At 38.1% G+C, this 20,505-nt stretch overlaps 1 protein-coding gene across 1 annotated transcript in view; it reads left to right on the top strand.

Annotated features, from left to right (window-relative positions):
* Positions 1–6,134: 6,134 nt before the first annotated feature.
* Positions 6,135–20,505, top strand: part of LOC135482342 (protein C-ets-1-like) — a 48,520-nt gene continuing 34,149 nt past the window's right edge. Inside the window, exons 1-3 of the mRNA XM_064762274.1 lie at positions 6,135–6,361; positions 7,076–7,189; positions 12,662–12,812. Of these exons, the coding sequence (XP_064618344.1) occupies positions 7,079–7,189; positions 12,662–12,812 (262 nt within the window). The 5' untranslated portion in view covers positions 6,135–6,361; positions 7,076–7,078. The remainder of the gene's footprint in view (positions 6,362–7,075; positions 7,190–12,661; positions 12,813–20,505) is intronic.

Raw genomic sequence — 20,505 nt, 5'->3', positions numbered from 1 at the left:
AAATGAATAACATCACTGTTATTTTTTGTAGCGCATGAAGAATCTGAACCCTTTTAGACGGTTTAAAACTGATCTAACGATGCACTATAACGTACCGAGCCTTACTAAACACACTGACTAGTATCAAACGGTAGGTTCAAAGGACCTGTGTCTATCGGCTCCAAAACATTAGGTTTTAATCGATTCCATTGTTACATTTTTACGAACCACATCCATGGTGTGAAGAGGAATGTGCTGTAATGTAGTTAATGAAATGAATTTTCTTCTGACTCCGGCGAGAGCAGACCTGTAATACTGAACTTAATTTCGGTAAATCGGAGGTGCAGTGGTTTGTGTTCGGAAATATTTGTCTCGCAAAAAAAAAAAACAAAAAAAAAACAAAAAACAAAACAAAACAATTCTCACATTTCCCGGCCCGAATTTAGCGACTTTGGCCAGGTCGAACCACCGGAAATGCGACCATTTTGTATCATGCAGCTAAGAGTGACAACACTAACATTTTATTGTCAAAAAAAAAAAAAAAAAAAAACATTACAGCGGTATTTTATGAACAAAAGTAGTAGTTGCTAAACGTACTCAAATGGAAGAAAAGGTCACGGAGATGCTAAAACACACCGCGGAAGTACGCTCTAAAACTGGAACTACTTCAGTAAAACGATAATGATTTTCACAACCTAAGAACAAATAGACAATATACACAGTATTCCCTTAATCTGTATATATTAAAATTGAAGACTTGTTTATAAAATTCCCTGGATTCAGATTCTTTTCTAAATCACCACCAAGTTTTAAAGAGGCTATTTCTGCAGGATTTTGGAGAAAAATTGATCAGGACAAATCCAACCAAACTTTGGCATTATTTTACAATGTCCCAAATAATTACATTTCACAAAATATCAACCTCGATCGACTGCACGTGTTACGGTTCAAAATCGATAATAAAGTTCCTAAAAGGACCTGGTGCGATAAAGTGGAGAATCAGTCCCCTGAGAGGTAAGATAAGAAAGTGCAAATTTCAAAATCCCAGCACAATTCTGAATATTTCGCAATCAGAAGTATAAAACTTGGTCGAAGCACTCATAAAATTTATAATGCCAAAAAGAAATGATTGCTGAGTAATAACCCTCCAAAAATGCATGCTCGATCAAAAACAATTTTTCGTGCAAATGAGGCATTGTGTTTTTAGTTTACAGCATGAAGATCAACGTTAGCCAGAGAAATATCTTTACTGAAACCTTACTGTGTGTATTTCTACGTGTTGTCAAAGTTTCGTTTTGGTTAACGTTTGTCTTCATGTGTGAAACATAAAATTTATAATGTGATGAGTTTTGTTATATTTTAGTAAGTTTAAAATCTGTATTTCTGCAATCGCCCATCAGGCATCCTCCACAGTACAGTGAACTAACGAAATCGTTACGAAGAAAAGGTTGCATATCGGTGAAAAGTTCGAATCTTTGTGGAACTTTCTTTTTCTTTGGAAACATAATTTTGCGTGTGTAAAGATAAAGGCCGTCTACATTAAATGTTATCATGAATTAGAGTGGATCAGCTATGGTACTACGTAACATTTGGCAACTATAGCGACATCCTACGTGAATCCTGGGTGAGATCACACGTGATCTACTAGCTATCGTTAACATTAACATGTTATGCGTAGAGGAAGTATAAGACTGAAAGTTACATTTGTTACGTATCTATTTAATTGACTGGTGCATAACGGCATGCTCGAGAATTTTTCTTAAAGTTACATTTGTAGTGCAGGGATTTCCATGACTCTACGGTGTCTAATGCAAACGATATTTCAGTGTGACCGGAGCAATTTTTCAATTTTTATGACCTATACATGGCTTCAGTGCATGTTTGGGGCTTTATAAGCCGCATGCTTGCCATATAACAGGAAAAGATGAGTAAAACAGAACTGAAAAAATAAGTAGCCTTTTGAATGTGTCAGTAGCCGTCACTCACAGCTATAGTAAGTTTCGCTACTCGACGTTCACAGTTTCTTGTTCTGGGCCCGATTAATACCCCGCCTTACCATATCAGGTTTTTTGAAAAAGCTGGTCGCATTATACCTTTTTCAAACTTTTAAATCATTTTCAAACTGTACAGGTAACAAGTCTGATATTTACTGTGAGGCAAAGTCGAGGCCATACTTGTTAAATATAGAAAATTTGATTTGATTAAGGAATATAGAAAATTTAAATTGAAATTGAATGCTAGCCCAAGACCAACCAGTGCATAAAGTTTTATCCAAATCTCTGAAAAACCTTTCCCGTAAAGCTGCTGACTAACTGACTGACAGACAGACAGACCTGCAGACAAATAAAACAATAATCTCCGACAAAGGCATTACCTCCCTTTCGGAGGGAATAATTATTATTTTGTAAAAATGCTTATACACATAGATTGTTATCCAATGTTTTCCCATTTAAATGCATACACGTGTAACGTGTAAAAAGAACGTATAGGTATACACAATATGAACAATTTAAGTGGACAACCAAGCATATTATATGCAAAATATTTGCATCTTAATTATCTCGATAGTTCCTATAGAAATACCTAAAATCGGATTTAAACGTTGTCTCTTTGTGGACATCCAAACGGTGAAGTATATTCCACCATGCACTTTACAGGCCGACATACAGCATATACGTCTATACTTTTATCTGTACAGAGTGCCAAGCCACCGAGCAAGTTTAGTAACACTACCAGTATAAAAACCTCTTATATTAGATGTAGATCGGGACTGAACCTATGCAAGTGTCACCGATTTAGTGATATTACATGATATACCCAGATGGAACACGACTATACATGGATACACACATGCGTAACTCCTTCCACTCACACTGCTTGTGCATCAATGATTAGCATAAGCAGTCGGTATATATATACCGTTACTTGTGGAGTGGGGTAACTCGTCGAGTAACGTATAGTTGCGAAGGTTACGGAGAGAAACAGCCCCAAATGTGCCGCGGTTTGGCAATAAAGATTTATTTATTTATTTATTTATTTGGTGTTTAACACCGTACTCCAGAATATTTCACTTATTCGACGGCAGCCAGCATTATGGCGGGAAGAAACTGGGCAGAGCCCGCGGGAAACCCACGACCATCCGCAGGCTGATGCCAGACCTTCCCACGTACGGCCGGAGAAGAAACTAGCATTGGCGATGAGGAACATTTACTGCTGTTCACACGCACACTAAAGCTTCAATAAATCAATGTTAATCGCATGTTCTTACACATTAACTTACTAACACATACTGAAAATAGTCCATCGCAAGACTGGACACAAACTAAGAGTTAAAAAGGGCAATTTCAGGATCTATACACTATGCTGTGGCAGCCATCTCAATAATTCACTAACTGATGTCGCATAGGCTAGGAAAATCTGATTATATTTTTCATAAACAGGCGTGATCGCCATGTACCCTTTTGGTTCGGCGAGTCTCACGACAGATCAGTTAATTACAGAGACCACGCAGTTAAGGTCAATTTGTACTAGTGAAGATTCAATGCGAGTGTAAACATCGGTAACTGGTGTTCCTTACTGTCAGTCCGACACATCTGCGACGGTTTCTCTCCGTAACTCTCGCAAATGTGCTGCTCGGTGAGAGTTACCCTACTCCACAACTATATGGTCATTTGCAGAGTCTTACTACACGTCACATGTGGGTATATGATTTTGCCAACAACCAGTACAGTCAAAGGTAGTCTGACCATAATTACATCAGTGAAAAATCCTTGAGTAGCGGTAATATACTCCTTTGTTTAGAACATCTTTCATACATGCAAAGTTGTGATAATAAAAATTGTAAAAACCTTTTATTATAGACCTGCATACATATGTATAGTTTAGTGTTTGACTGGGTGAAGTGTTTTACGCAACGTGCATTTTCACCTATACATATACATGCCAGAACTCGGCATGAAAATTCTACATCGCAATTGGGGTTAAATAAAAGATAAGGTGTGAAAGTAGCTCATATAAAATAGAAAGTCTGTCACTGAAGTGTTATAATTGCATTTATACATATATTAAGACCTGTATATATAACTACATACATAGCTATATGTGCTCTGTGTCTTAGATGATGCTGTTTATACGTGATAAGTTCGTATATTTTCGGGTATATACATTTCTCTCACGCACCTGCATGCACACATGGGCTAATTTGTAGCTATTTCTGAAAATATCGGTGACTTTGTTTACAACAGCTTCTGTGTCCTGCTGCTTGAATATTTTACGTGAACGGGAATGTATTTTCTACACATGCCCAAAAGCATATATATATACGTAAAATATATTCCCATATAAAGTGAATCTGTGGTAATACCGTTAATGAATCAATTAATCAATGTATTATATATTTCAGTCCTATATTTCGTCGTTTTAACTCTCTTTTTATATAGTTTTCTTTAGTTTACTTTTATTTCTCCCTTACTGTGAGTCACCCTTAGATCACGACCATATAGGTTAAGTATACAAATTGTTTATATACAGATTGTGCTGTTATATATTATTGAATATACTGAGAAGTATCATAATTGATGTTTCAGTCAGTATATGTTTGAAAAGTTTTATTTTTCATCTTCAATTCACAAAAAAATGTATTGAAAAGCGAAATATATGACTTTTAATTTCCATGCATGCATGTGGTATGTCAGTTTACATATATATAGACTACACACCCATAGTTTACAAAGGTAGGCCTGTAGGACGATATATTATATTTGTGTCGTATGTATATGCTTTTCCAAATTACGTTGATCCAATCGCTATATTTCATGGCCACAATCAAATGTGTAAAAACAATATGAATACATCAACCACATGCAGATATGGCTATTTAAATACGAAAAATACCTATTGGTTAGGAAATTTGCCAAAGGGAGCAATACTCTTCTTTTCTTTGTGATGTTTTAACTGATAAACACTCAATCAAGAAAAGTGTCTAATTTGATTCCAGAGTGTCAGTTATATCCGGCATGTCACAATAGGCTTAGTTTCACCGGCTTTAAAAATGTAAATAATTAGGTAACGGTCGACACTCACGCATAGAACTCAAGGAAGGTGAATCTTGTTTTTACCACCACCCACCCACCCCGCTTCCCGTCTACCTATGCACATTCATCAAATGTTCACTCATGTAAGAGTCACAAGGATTTTTGAAATCTTTTTATTATGCTATGTACAGACATACTAATTTGAAGAGTTGAGACAGTAATAAACATTGGAATAAATAATATTGCCGTTTTAGGCCAATGCCTTCGATATTTAAGCATCTTTGTCAAATCAAAGCTAACCTTCTAGGTGTACTAGGCCTATGGAGTTCTACATCAGCTTGTAATATATTTTTCATAATAAGTGCAATCTAATCTCGGGGTGCATATACCTACAGTTGTTGACACTGTTATGAGTTGATGACAATACCGCCATATGTATTGATGTGTACATGTCACAAGTTAGCAGACATGTATCGTCTCAGGATGAAGTTTCTCGTGCCTTAATTTTTGTATACCAAGAAAACACTTTTCTGGTGATTTTGTGTGTGTTTGTTTAGCTCTTGTGTACATGTATTATGAACGATGGGTCCACCGACCAGATTTCGTTGGTAGTCAGGTGCTCCTGGGACGAGGGTAATGCGTATGGCTATCTCCGAAACGACAGTAACACGCACCCAGACGCTTTACGTAAAGTAGGTCAAGTGACAAACTCTTTGTTCGCCTTCCCCATTCATAAAACTGGTCTATGAACACATGGCTTATCAGTGGAAAGGAGTACATACAGTGGTAAATAAGATTCAGTTTCACTCGACAAATAAACCTGCGCCATTGAACTGTAATAACAACTCTGTCATTTGAAAGAAAGAATATGATCAGACAAACTGGAATTCAACCCTAAAATTACACACTATATGGTGCACGAGACGCGGGACTTTTAAAGGAGGTCAAGCAGATATGTGGCCCGTGACACAGAAACCATGGCACAATAGCCAATGGAAGGCCGTTCTTTGAAAGCTGTGCTCACCGCTGGCCAATCACATCAGAGAAAGACCTTGATGAATATTCAATAGGTGATCACCCAGGATGCAACATTCTATGAACGGCACTTGTTGAACAGAAAAAGTTTGTCGTTGTGGACTCCAGCCTGTTGAGGGAAGACGGATTGAAGAAGCGAGTGGATGGTTTGAAGCGTGTGCTAGAGGCAGTTGAAGTTATCGAGCCTTCATGACAATAGATCCACAACCTACCGTTTGAGCGACTGAACGACAAGTTCACGGTCGAAATATATCGTGTTGGTGATTTGACGAGGAAGGAAGTCGAGGGACTTGAAAAGAGAGAAGGTTGAAACCGTAAGTAAATGCAAAAGTCCGGCATCCATGGGGTAGAACTACGTGTAGAAGGGAGGAGGGCCGCCTCCCCACCCCAGTCCCCCTCCCCTCCGCCACAGGAGGTTCTCGACCTGTTTTGTTTCGTGTGTAAGCATTGCGTGCTGAACAGCAAAATTGGTAACTGTTAGTTACAAATACAAATCAAAACGAAACTTGATTGATATGTTGTAGTTTTGTGGTTGCACCACGCTAAAACACGATGTCAGGTGATACGCATGACGCGCAGTAGTATAGTGTGCTTTGCCATCTTCATTAATATTTGCCCATACATGTGCGTGTGCAAGTGTTACAGTTTGTAAACATATTTCTACGACTGAACAGTTAAGGTTGTTTTTCCAAGGCAATAAACATAATTAACAGAGGTGGACAATCATGCGAAGTCTGATGTACAGTCTCGGCCTACTGACTGTACTGAGTCACTTTTTGTATAAATTTGGGACAGAATTATTTCGTATTCAATTTCTGTTAGCTTCAAAAACTGTAATATTGGATTCATATTGAGAAAGTTCCTTGTTGATAAGTTGAATAATATGCAAACTTTTAGCTGGACACTCATTGTAAGATGTATGTCCACTGTTATGCTTTTATGATAATGTACTTCTAATAATTATGTTGACGTCTGTTTTCATGAGTAAAAGTATATTTCTGAAAGAATGTACCTTGTGTTATTGTCAGACAATGGATCTTGAATACCCGCCTGTGGATTATAGCATGGAAAACATCGAGTTCTTCCCAGCCAATGAGCCAATGCGAAAGGGTTACATCCCCCACCCTTTAAAGCTGCAGAAGGTGAGAGTTCTGTTCCACTTTTCGCGTAGAAAGTGTTGTTTAAGAAAGATAACTCCTGACATTCTGCTTGTTGAATGACAGTTTTAACACAAAATTAGTTGCATGTAGTTAATTAACATTAACACTTAACATTTATTTATTTGATTGGTGCTCTACGCTGCACTCGAGAATATTTCACTTATATGACGGCTGCCAGTGTTATGGTGGGAGGAAACCGAATAGAGCCCGGGGAAACCCATAACCATCCGCAGGTTGCTGCAAGACCTTCCCAGTTATGGCCGGACACTTAACATTTACTTCTGTCATAAACTGGTGTAGGATGAAGTTGTAGAATGACAACATTTCACATACTGTTCATCTAAATGATTGCATCTGTCCACCCCTCTAGAGCCTCGTGACCTCTGGTACCTGTAGGTTAACTGGGCCAGCTGTACAGTGTACTGGAATTCATTACACCTCACACACCAGCCACATACTCTCCTACAAGGCATCCCTCACAACACAGGCCATCTCCATTCATGAACTCCATAAGCACACCCTCAAAGGCTAGATTTGGACAGGAGATAAGTACAGATGTGGCTGGGGTGGGGTTTAGTGTGGCTGGGAAGTGCCAGGGTGGAGATACGCAAGAATGAAACTGTCAGTAATAGCTCCCTTAATCACACCTGTTGCATAATGTACAACTTTAAACAGATTTACACATCAGCCTGAGCAAAGATTGCAGTCTAATTACTTGTACTGAGCCCACAAGATTGTAATTAGAAACATTAAACATTCAATTTTGAGAAAGTACCATCTTAATTGAAATGTTCAGGTATCTTCTGGTTTAGTCGAATGAATACTTTAAGGAAGAACATCTAAGAGAACATGATGTAATTAAAGGCAGCAGTGCCATGTGTTAATTATGCACTCACATTTGCAGATCATTCCATGGCTGTAAAAGGTGTATTTTTCAAGGTTTTAAACTGGGGGAACTATCAGTTGATTTGGCAGGGTTTAAACTTCCTACCTAGCTCCATGCATTTATTTTTCACTACATTAAGCTGTTTAATACTTTTATATATATGTGTTCTTGCATGAGATAAAACATGTGTTGATATGGCAACACTGTAGAGTAATCTCTTCACCCTGCAGAACTGTTCACTTCAGTACAGATTTCAGGCATTTGAAATCAACCACTTGTGATGTAATGCACCTGTATATTCTTTGTTGAGTACAAAATGTTATTGACTACGTTAAATGCAAGGGTCAATGGCAGTGATTAGATAATTGAATTGGCCCTTATAATATCAACCAGTATAACTTTTATCAATGAAGTGATTAGTGACTGAGCTGTTATAATTATGCTGGTTATAGTTTTAAGCTGGATTTAAACTCCTATATAGCCAAAGTTGTATGTTTGTATGGTGGGCCTCATGTCCCATTCATACCCACTGTTCTCAGGACATCATAGAGCTGTTTGACGGAAACAAAACATTGTTTACTACAATAACTCATTTTCAGTCCAAGTTTTATGCTTTGTTATCGTCTAGATCATTCTAATAGAGAAATTACAGTGATTGCTTATAAAACATCGTGTGAATGTGTAGTTTGTAGGCACTAAATTGTTTTTTTTTAACTCAGGGTGTGAGTAATTTTCCAGTGTTCTTACACGTGTATGAATCTAGTTTAGTGATGGTATTGTGTAGAGTGAAGGCAAATCAAAAACAATTTTTTTTCCCCTTCCTCATTACAAATACATGTTTGAAATTAAACCTAGTTCTTAGTGACTGGCCAGTCGAGTATTTCAATATCACATAGACTGTCAACTAGTAGTGAATATCTTGACTTACCTAATGAGTCAGCATATCTTGGCCAAAATGTTCTCAAATCTGTCAAACATCAAACATAATTGTTTAATGTGAAGGAACAAGACCTGATTTTCATTATCAAAACCAAATGGCAACCCTGTAATGTTTCAGAATTGCTCATGATTTAGTTCGGCCTAAGAGCATAGTGCACAGGAAACATTGTGAAAGAATGCAACATGTTCTTTGTTACCTTGTTAAGTAAAAAGTCACATAGAGAACAGCTTTAACAGAAGCTAGGAAAAGACATAATGGAAACAAAAATAGCATGCACAATGTCGCATAACACACAGATGCTATCGGCACATTTGAATTTTCCTGTCTAGTGTGATAAACTACTAAATATATGTTACTGTCTGATTTCTGATTTTGAAGTAGTGATAGTTGGTATCATTGCAAAAATACCTGAGTATATCAGTCTATACAGAGGTGGAGGCAATCCAGTGGCCCCGTAGGATGTCTGCCAAAAGCTTAACTCCTGTGTACAGAAGCTTGAAGCCCTGCCCTCCTCCCATACCCATACGCCAGACCTCCCTCACTACAGCGCTTAATCCTTGTTTTGTTTTTAACCTGAGCTATAGACATAAGACACTTTCTAAAAATATTTCATAGTTGGCTTTTTGTCAGCTAAATTAATTGCTAAGTACAAAAAAAAAACAACAAGGTGGATACGCTGTAAGGCTTTTGATGTTTCTGAACAGGTGTTGTGCTTTTTGATGAGAATATTTATCTTCACTTGAACCTTTGCCTTAGAGTTGTCCACCTGAATAATAGGGTACATGGCTGTTCATTGTATTGAACAATACATGTATAGCACATCAAGTCGAGAAATAAGATCTTGTAGCATTCAGTTAATGAAGAGGATATGGCATCAGGAGGAGAAAACATACAACGTATATCCAACTGATTACCAGGTTACATGTACAGAAAATTACTGGATAGAGGAAGTTTTATGGTTAATATCATCACATGTTGAAACCTCCTCAGTAAATATGATCAGTTTCTTTAAGATAAAGTCGATGTGTACTGTTTGATATCTATCTTTTTGACTTATATGGGTCTGTCAGCAACATGAAGATGGTCGTGGGTTTCCCCCGATTTGTACCTGGTTTCCTCCCACCAGAATGCTGGCTGTCGTCGTATGAGTGAAATATTCTGGAGTATGGTGTACAAATACCAATCAAATAAATAAATTAATTTTGACTTACCTGTATTTCAAACAAGTGGATCATTTGGAGTGGGTTTTGACTTCAGAATATATGTAAGAAAATAAAATGCAAACAAACAAATCAGTAAATAAAATGATATTGAAATACAAGACAAAGTTTTTGAGAAGATAATGCTCTGCGGTTATTTGCAAATGATCAGTCTCACTGTATTTTCTTTTCCAAAACTGTTTATTTAGTTTGGCTGAGGTTTAGGCAGAGATGTGCAGGTGTAGGCCAGGCTGTGCTGGACATTGTCAGCTGTGATCCCTTGCCACAAAACACTCGCCAGACGTGTTACTCTGGACAGAAGCCCGCCTCCACTTTGTCACAAACCCGGCAGAAAACCATGTTTGACAAATACAAAGTTATGGCTAAAATAGGAAAATTCAATAATGTGGCCGGCTACCCTATCCATGTTGTGTGCCAGTTTCGGAGAGACTTGATATGTATTGGCATTGTGTGAAATTTGGCCTTGGTGGGTCCCGCCAGACAAAATGTCTAACGTGTTCTAGTTTCGCTAATTCAAAGAAAGAAGCTGGTGCTGCGTTTGCTTAAAGATGGGGATGTCAACAACTCTCACCTAGTTTTTCTTTGGCACAAGGTTAGACCCACCCCTCCTTCCATGTTTGTACTTAAAGCTTTGGTAAACCTTTGACAAACGTTTCCCTGAGACAAAGGGTAATAAGGAAAGTGATGTGGGCGCAGTAACATCACCGGTCAAACATTCTACACAGCCTTTGTTCCAAACTGGTATACAACGTACATGTATGTGGACACAAACGTCATTAAAGCAAGTTTTAATAGTGTTGCGTACAAGTACCTCTGGGGTTCCGCTAGCGTATCTTTCACACCACAGATCTGGATACCTCTCACAGCTTCAAGATCTCAAAGTAGTTATATAGCTACTTTGTAATATGTTACTCCAGGTAAAATATTTGGCAGATAACTCTTACCCTTTTAAGTTTGATCTAGCATCTACTGAAGTTCATGCACATGTAATTAAGGGTGAATCTGTGGACAGAGGTTTGATAGGGTCATATCGGATTCAGGGCTATCATGCATGTGTATTTGGTGTATAAATAATAACAGTAAAGTGTCAGGGCCGTACAATGAAATGGTTACAGCTGCAGTCCATGGGAAAACACAGAAGAGGGGAAAACTTGCCTCCTGCACTAAACTTTGTTTCTGTGTACATAAGGGTAATTTGAGAGACGTGATAAATGTAACAGTGGCATACAGTGCATTGTGTCTTATTATCACATGATTATACGCTGTGAATGTCATACAGTTTGACCTGGGAGACTGTACCTAACATGCGCCATGTACATGTAAGTACTGCTTCTCTTCTTCTTAGGCCCCCACTCTCCCTCAAGTGGGCAGAAGTCTCGAGTTTGGGGGGTTATACTTGTGTGTGAGTGGACCCCACCCAGCTGTTACACAATCACATGTTTTCTGTGCAGACTGCATGGTACAGCAGCCCCAGCTTTTTGCTTGTTTTTATACGTTGTGCTGTAGATGTACTGTGTCCGCTGAAAACACTGCTTTAACCCTACTTAATACTGTTGTTAACATATACTCACATCAGTGTGTAATCTGCTTTTGTGTTGTGTTTAAGGTTGGCATGATTGTCAAAATCACATGGTTAAAACATTTGCAGGAATTGATAATGCTGTAATACATGTACAGCCCCTTTTCTGTCTTACAAATAATTTCAAGTATAGACTGTTCAGTGCAGGCCATTCTACGAGAAAAGTTTGTTTAAGCATCTCTCGATTTCTAGTTCTTTCTACCAATAAGTGTGCAAGGCATTGTTGGAAGGATTGGAAAGAAAACCATCTTGTAGAATGTCTATAAATCCTTTACTGCTTGAAGAAACATTGACTTTATTTAACACAATGCTTGAACATAGTGAATTTATCTTTATTATAATATACACCCATAAGCCTTTAAAAATATGTCTGACCCTGTTTTTCACTGAACCTGTTGAAGTTTGAGTGTGATACCTGTACTTATGTTTTGGTGTGCAACTTGTGTGCTATATACGTACATGCAGTCATGTATGAAAGTGAAGTAAGCGTAAACTGAATCTGGGGCACCTCAAGAAGTGTTTTATGGAGAGGGCTTTTTCTCCAAAAAATCACCAAACCATCATTTGATTTGTATTTTGTTTTCACTGTGTACACACAGTTGGTATTAATCAAAGTGGAGTTTGGAAATTGATATCGCCATATTTTCCAGAAGGTTGTTTATCTCTTCTTTTGGTCTGTGGGTTCAAATAAAGTTCTTTTGCACGTTTGCATCAAAAGGATAGAAAGTGGCCAATTGAGTGACTGACCGATTGAGTTTGTGTGTTAATATAGTACCATGACCTAAACTAAATGATCTTAATGGTATGTTTTCTTTTGACCACTGAGTAGTTTGATCCTGACTTGGAGCTATGCAAGGAGATCAGCCGTCTGAACCGCATCTTGCCTGTGTGTGGAGGGGAGGGAAGCAATGACCGTTGTGTGCCTGTCAGTAACATGCGGAAGGTGCCCTCTATTTCTGACCTATCCGATGAAAGTCTGGGTAAGTAATTGTTTTTGTTGCTCATCCCATCTACTGACTAACTTTGTGCTTCAATCACTTGATGAAAAATGAGCTAGGCCCAGCACCTGAACTGTTGTGAAGCTGTTTTCACACCATTCCAGACAAGAAGTGGATAAAGATAACATATATCTGCCCAATTTTAATGCCAAATTCTGATATTGGTGTGAAAATTAATAGGACTTTTACAAGCATCTTAATTGTCACTGTTTATATAATTCTTTTCGCTGCAAAAGAATAAAACATTGCAGACACATGAAGTAGCTGTGGAAATGGGGAAACGCCAAGGGCTACATGTACCTTGCTACTAATACGCTTTCTATATCAATTCTAAAGTCAAAACCCTCTGAATTTTCTCATCCTTGCTTTTATATTTATATTAAATTATATTAAAAGCAAGTCAAAATAGAATATAAATTACCGATCATGACTAAAATGTATTGTCATGGCCATTCTGTGCATGTTACTGGAAATTTAATAAGTTAAATTTAACAGTGATAAATTAATTCTCCAGTGGTTGAAGGTTTTGTTTTGGAAACCTGTGCATGTGCTTATATCAAACTCTGAACCAAATTTTGCATTAGATAAACATAGCTGATTACACGCGTAAAATTTGTAATTGATGGTCAGTTTGAACGGTGGAGTACTCAGAATTTGTCTAAAAATCCAAATTTTGGGCGACCATGTCACTTTAACCTGTCCTTTCCTATTTTCTGGTACCGTGCACATTTCTCATGAAGACTCACGTTTGAAATTTACATTTGACATAAAATACTTGTACAAAATTTAAAATTGCTTTTTAGTTAAGCTTAATTAAGCTTAATTGCTACTAAATATAGTTTAGATACAATTTACATTTACTTACATTGAGGTATAAATGTATGATCTCTGTGTGGTAAGTGTTTGTCTTGTTTATTTTGCATTTTTTGTGGACATGTATTCGTATATATTCATGACCATTTTTGTTATTCTTAATCTTGTATTAACGTGATGACATTCCCCTACATTTTGGGTGACATTTTCTCACAAGTCCTATACAGGTAGTATAGGCTACAGTTGTGGCTGTTGTAAGAACTGGTATACAGGTAGTACAGACTACAGTTGTGGCTTTTGTAAGTACGGGTGTACAGGTAGTACAGACTACAGTTGTGGCTTTTGTAGGTACGGGTGTACAGGTAGTACAGACAACAGTTGTGGTTGTTGTAAGTACTGTTATACAGGTAGTACAGACCACAGTTGTGGTGGTTTCTGCATACTATCTTTCTACCACTTCCTGGCCACAAGGGTTGCATGTGGACATAAGGTCAGAAGTAGAGCAGATCCTCACTTGCCGATTGACCGCCTGACCCACATAGATCTGCTTCTGAGCAGCTGATTTATCCTGTCCCATCTCTGCCCTGGCACTTTCACAAAACTTTGTAATTTTATTAACCTACCAGAAATATTACAAGTGGTTATATGACAGGAGCATGGTGTCACCTATGATGGCTTTATGAACTAATGTCATGTAAATAAATATTAACACAAATGACTACTGTGTTGGCAGTCACTTTAGTTTGAAATTCACAATTTATCCGTCCTGCTGTGTTCCTTAGTTTAATAGGTTAATTACAGATTTGCAGCCCTTTTTAATTTCATGCAAATTGTAGTGATGGTGAGATAGATTAGCTGACAGTCAATTACCTAGCATTAATGGTGGACCCCCCCAGTATGAACAGGTAGTGGACCTCAGGTATCAGTGTAAGTGATTGTGGAACATGGAGCCCAGATTAAAGGCTAATTATGATGAACTAATTGAGAGGAAGTGGGGTTATTGTGTTAGGAAATGTGTGGGTCAGGTGTATAGCCTGATCAGCCTGTCTGGTGGAGATGGTGGGTACTTGGGCCAATCAGCCCTCCCCCTGGGTTTGGTGATGTCACCCACAACTGGACAATGTCAGCACTATAGCTGTCAGGTTGAAGGGCTGCCAGTTAGACATGCCAACACAGTAACAATCCCCAGCCTGCCATTGTTGTACCCACATAGCCAGGAGCTCTGGGGTTACAGCCAGAAAGTCATAACCCTCGATCCTCCTGGCCAAAAGCTCACAGAATAGGGGAGCTGGCAGGCAGGGGCAAAGGGTTAAAGGAGTCCTGCTGGCTTGGCATAGAGATAATATTTACCTGGATGGGAATAATTCCACTTAAGTTACCCTTAATTACTGCAGGAGACTTGAACTGTTTTGTGGGAAAATGCTTAGAATTAGTATTGACTGCAAGAGGTTCTTAGTCCTGATACAATGCCAGTGATCCAGGGAACTAAGTACAGAATACCTGACATTTCAATATGTCGACTTTGCTATCTTCAGACGACCTGAATGTTAGAACAATTGCTAAATGTGTTCTGAGGTTGTCAAAATATTGAGATATCAACAGTGACTATTAAGATTATTCAGAATATTCATGCTTTTGCATTATTTTACAAAATACCTGGCTGCATCATGACTATACATATATACAACACTCACAAATGCCAAAAGTTGGACCATATTGAATGTTTGCGAAAATATGTAGTGCTTTCTGGCATTAATTCTGGTTTCATGTAATAAATTATATTGTTTATATATGTATTAAAGCATTACCTTTCTGTTTGAGATCTTGTGAGGCTGTTGTTAATATGTGTACAGTGTATTTAGTATGTCCCAATGTTTCTGTGATAAAGCTTCTCCAACACTTGATTTCCCAAGTGCTACTCCATTGTTAAGTTTCTCTCACAAATGCCATTTGTGTTAAATCTTGAATAAGTAAATTGTAAAGAACATATTCTTAATTGATTATGTATTTTAAGTGAAATTCAAATTACTAACTTCATAACAGAAGTGTTAGATCAGTCGTGGGAAAGTTGGACGGTTGTTTATTTGTGACCTGTTGACTTTGACATTTGCATGTACTGCCATTGTATATTAACACCATATTTATCCAGATGGACCACAAAAATTACTTGACTAATTTATAGGATTTAAGTTTTGCCCAAGGGTATCTCTTATTGTGTGACTGCGTAAGCACACCAAACGACACCCACCTTTTGATCAAACGAAGCCGCCACAGAAATGACATCTCTATTAAAGTGGTAACTGTATATGATGTTAAATGGCAGTTGGGTTAAGCTATTACGCAGTACTTTTCTGACTTCATACTTCCCATGTCCTTTGCCTGTCATGGTTTTTAAGTACGAACTTCTAGTAACAATTCTGGAATTTCTGTCCGTGTGTCTGCATGACATCAGCCTGTGATTTTGGAACTTCATTGGGAGGTTTTAGGGGAATGTTTTGTAGGGTTGTGATTAGCGACCTTTGGTATTGTTCAGTTCACAAGAGCAGCTGCTGGGGAGCCCCATATGGTATCCCTTACCCTGGGACTTGTCATTCTGTCCTGTGCCTATGACTCAGACTCTAACTAAACAACTGATCTGGGTTATGAGGCTAACTTCACCACTCTTCCACTTAATAGCCAGCCCAACTAGTCACAGAAGTATATTAGAATGGCAACATACACACATGTGATAATAGAAATTCAAACTGTAATCATAACACATCTTGAAGAAATCATTACATACAGCTCTACAGGACTGCCAAAAAGAACAAAATTGTCGTTCAGCACCAAACTGTAATGTTTAGGTCATCAGCTTTGTACACACTTTGGTTAATATCCTATTTCATTTGAAGACTTTGAAGTAATTACTCCATGTGTTGAAAGGAAGAAAGAAACAGTTGCAGGTGTCGTAATATTTTCAGAACCTATGTTGAGTCATAAGTTGTAGGTCAGTTCAAGGCTTCTGTAGCTAGGTAATGAGCTTTATATAGCATTTCTGGATAAAGAATCTAAACTGTAATATATAATTAATCTTGTCATGATTGAGCCAGACAACGAAAATTTCCCCACAAACTGGCTGCCGTACGTATCAGAAGCAGTTTCGAGTGACACATTTTTTTGACCTCATACCTGTCATAAAAACACAAATTGCAAACTGTTAGATAATGTCAATCAGTCCTAGGACTTCCTGGATAGTGTCGTTATGTTTGCTCAAACGAAATTGGTGTAAATATCTTGTATAGATATGGAGATAACTTACTCTAGTTATATGGTGCCCAGCAGCTGAGGGTGACTGGGCAATCTTTGTGACCTACTGGTGCTAGCTGGCTTAGGTTTTATGTCAACAAAACTTTGCCCTGGTCTTGAGTGGCACCCACTCCTCCAGGGCCTCACACCCTCCCCCACCCTAGTTCATTCATTCACAGGTAACCTAAGTGGTTTTCTGAATGGAAATCTCTGACTACTTGTGCCCAACTTTATCAGTGGTCCCCCCCCCCCCCCCCCCCCCGGCCCAGGCTATTCTGCCTAGAAGTTCATTCAAGATCTACTTGTTGTAGCCAACCTAAAACTTCACTTAGGACTCATTCTGAAAGACATTCAACATTCTTTTATCAACACATACAGATGTCATTGAATGGTGACTTCCATAGAGCAAATTAACCAAAACAGGCCATAAAAACCTCAATACAGTGAAATATTAAGATGTTATCTGGAAAGTAAGCCAGTTTGGTGTGGGGATTTTTCAGAGTTTTTATGGTGTCCCACTTTGATGTAAGAGAGTGTCTTGCCATTGATCTTAGCCACCTTATGCAGGTGTAAATCCAGCCAGCCATATATAGCTCATTCATAGTCCGTACACACTAGCACTTCCTGCTTTATCAGAACTGTAAAAATTCCTATATTCTTTAGTGAGGCAATGAAAATAGAGAAACAACTATGTTTAAGCCGTGTGTACGGAATCTGCCTTCTGAAAGAGAAAATGGTATTTGATCTGCCAGTAACTTTTTCTTGAAACTTTAACTTATAGTTCATACCCGAGAGAATTCACAATTCACAAAAACTTTAAAGGCAAATTCAAAAAGATACTTTCTTTTAACCCAGTACTTGCTATGTTTACTTTTGACTTCCTGTGAACATGTCTGTTGGTGCACATCAACTGATCTAGAATTAGTATGAAGGTGGATTGATTTATGAAGTAGATGATTGAACAAAGAAGTTGAATCATTATCTTGGTTTCAGCTGTTTTGTGCTAAGCAGCTGTATATTTTGCTAAGTGACCTACATAAGTAATTCACTTATCAACTTGTGTATGAGGTTGCTATGTATAGCCTGGGTCTGAGCAACAGTGGAGAGGCTGAATGAAGACAAGGCAGTCCAAAGCTGGCTCAGAGAACAGTCCTGGGGGTGAGGGGAAACTAGGATGGGAGTCGGTTGAGGGGGGGGGGGGTGCTTTGGAGAAGGGTCAAAAGAACCACTGCCTATCTCATTATGGTACTGTTTACAGGATCTTTGCCAAGTCTGTGTGATAAACATGTAGGAGCTAGGACTGGTGCAGAGGAGGCTAGAGGTGCTCCAATACACTTGAATATGGTTCAGATGTAGGTGCTAATTAGATCTAAAACCTCAGGACCAACTGCTGAGGCTGCACTCAGAAAACCAGTTCCATCCACTGATAACTACAGCTCATGCTATCAGAAACATTGCTGTACAGTCTAGAATATATATAAGCATGTTGAAGTCTTGTTGACTCAAGATGTATGTATATTTACGCAGCCTTTTATAACAAGTAAATATAAAGCTGAAAGCATGTAGTGGTTACATGTAAATAGTGCATTGAAAAAGCTGATGGTATACATGTGTATTGTGGTTGTGGTCAATTGTAAGAATACCCACTCTTTGATAAGCTGTAGGAGCAATATGTGGTTGTCATTTTCAGTGTTTTCTCCTGAACCTCTTTTCAAAGTTGCTGGTGACCTGAAACTGTCTGTGATGCTTGTTTGGCCATTTAGCAGTCTAAGGTTAGGCTAAGACCACAGTATGTTATATCACATTTACATTTAGGTAAGTGCATCGGTTACTTGCCAAGGAATAGTGGATTTTCCTGAACTCCCAGTTTTTGCCAGCCACAAAACTGACGGCTATCTTAAAAAATTTAAAAAAAAAAAACAGCATCAGTAAAATGTGTTGTCACCCAGCCTCGAGTTCTTATAATACCAAACCCAAAACCTTCAGATCTTTTGAAACATTTTATTATTCTGATATTTACTGTGATTGTTTTTTACGCAATTAGATGTATTAACTTTGAGGAATTACTTTAATGGATATATGTCAGTGCTAGGCCGACACTGAGTGTTCAATAAAGGTCAAGAGTTTTCTCATAAAGTTTGTTGTAATTTTAATGCCAGACGCCAGTTAAGTCTCTTCAGCTCTGACTTGCTTGTTGAGACAACAAAGCCCCTGGACGAAGCGAGCTTGCGGCAGGTTAGCGCGAATTTAGGGAATAGATTTGGATTTGCTGCGCTGCCCCTAAGAAAATTCCGTGAGGCGTTGCTGATCTGTATTTGTGTACAAGCTGCTTTGTTTAAGGGAGGGATTGTTTACCCTCAAATACCGCTCTATAGATTTTTTTAGCATAAAACTGTTAAGGTTTAGCGATATCTTCGATTGCTAGCTCTTTTGCTGGTCTGCTTTTTCTCACAGTATTATCAAAGGGCAGGGTAGCATTCTCATAAGGGGTGTTGTAAATTTGAGGTAGCGTTGACCACTCTAGTTGCTGGACCCACATTGTTTGAGAAAGGTAGAGTCTAGCCTAAAACAGATTTATTCACTACAACTCTGGCTTTGTAAAGTACTGTGCTAAATGACAAGGGAACTACCCATTTTTTCCAAGAATAAAAACTTATTTTAAGAAATAAAATGTGTAAATTTCAGAAGAAAACTTCTGTTTTTAACATGGGGATTTCAGTTTATTTAGTCCTTCCTCAATTCATTCCCATGGATTTCACAAACATTGCTGTGTGCCAAAGGTTTGATACAAGAAGCCATTGTTTTCAGATGTAATAACAATAATGCAAGGAGAATCTAAGTGTATGGAGGAGTGTAGAAAATTCAGAAATAAAATATTTTGGATGCCACTTGTTGATAAGAGATTTTCAATTTAATGGTGTCTTGGTAAAAACAAGCACTTGACCCTGATGCTCAAGTTGTTTTGGGATCAAACGTTTCGAGTGGGATGGGAGAGGGGGTTGAAGCTGAAGATTTTAGAGGAGCAGTTGCCATTTGTGCTTTCCCTTGACTGTCTTCAGCCTAGCCCAGTATTTAGGGAGTAGATTGTTGGCATTACTGAGTACAGAACAGGAGCATTAGAAATTTGACAGCAAAGAAGTTGGGATGAAAGTGATTTAAGCTTTATTGTACGTATTACAATATTCCATGTTTGATCTGAAAAGCAGAGTGAAGCAAACGATTTCACCACAGTCTTGTGCTTTATTCAAACTGCATGTGTGCATCTTTTTGATATATCTTCAAATCTGATACATACATGTAAATTTTTCATGAATCAATTATTGAGTTAAGACATTATCTTGACGCTCTAAAAAACAAAAAATATAGATGATTAAAAAAGAAACACTTGAAGTTGGAAACTTAATCTTTTGAATCATCCCTGAACTTGTAACTGGAGAGTTCTAAAGCGGTAAAACATGTTAAGTAGATGTGTTTGCTCAGCTAAAGCCAGGTCAGTAGTAATTAGTCATGTCTTACAGTAAGGGAATACTTTCTACTAATAGTCAAGTGGTGGTAGGAAACGGTAGAGGGTTGATTT

This window comes from Liolophura sinensis, chromosome 1 (assembly GCF_032854445.1).
Source record: "Liolophura sinensis isolate JHLJ2023 chromosome 1, CUHK_Ljap_v2, whole genome shotgun sequence".
Taxonomy (NCBI): Eukaryota; Metazoa; Mollusca; class Polyplacophora; order Chitonida; family Chitonidae; genus Liolophura; species Liolophura sinensis.
Note: the sequence above shows the minus strand (reverse complement) of the source record. Positions and strands in the feature narration are given on the sequence as shown.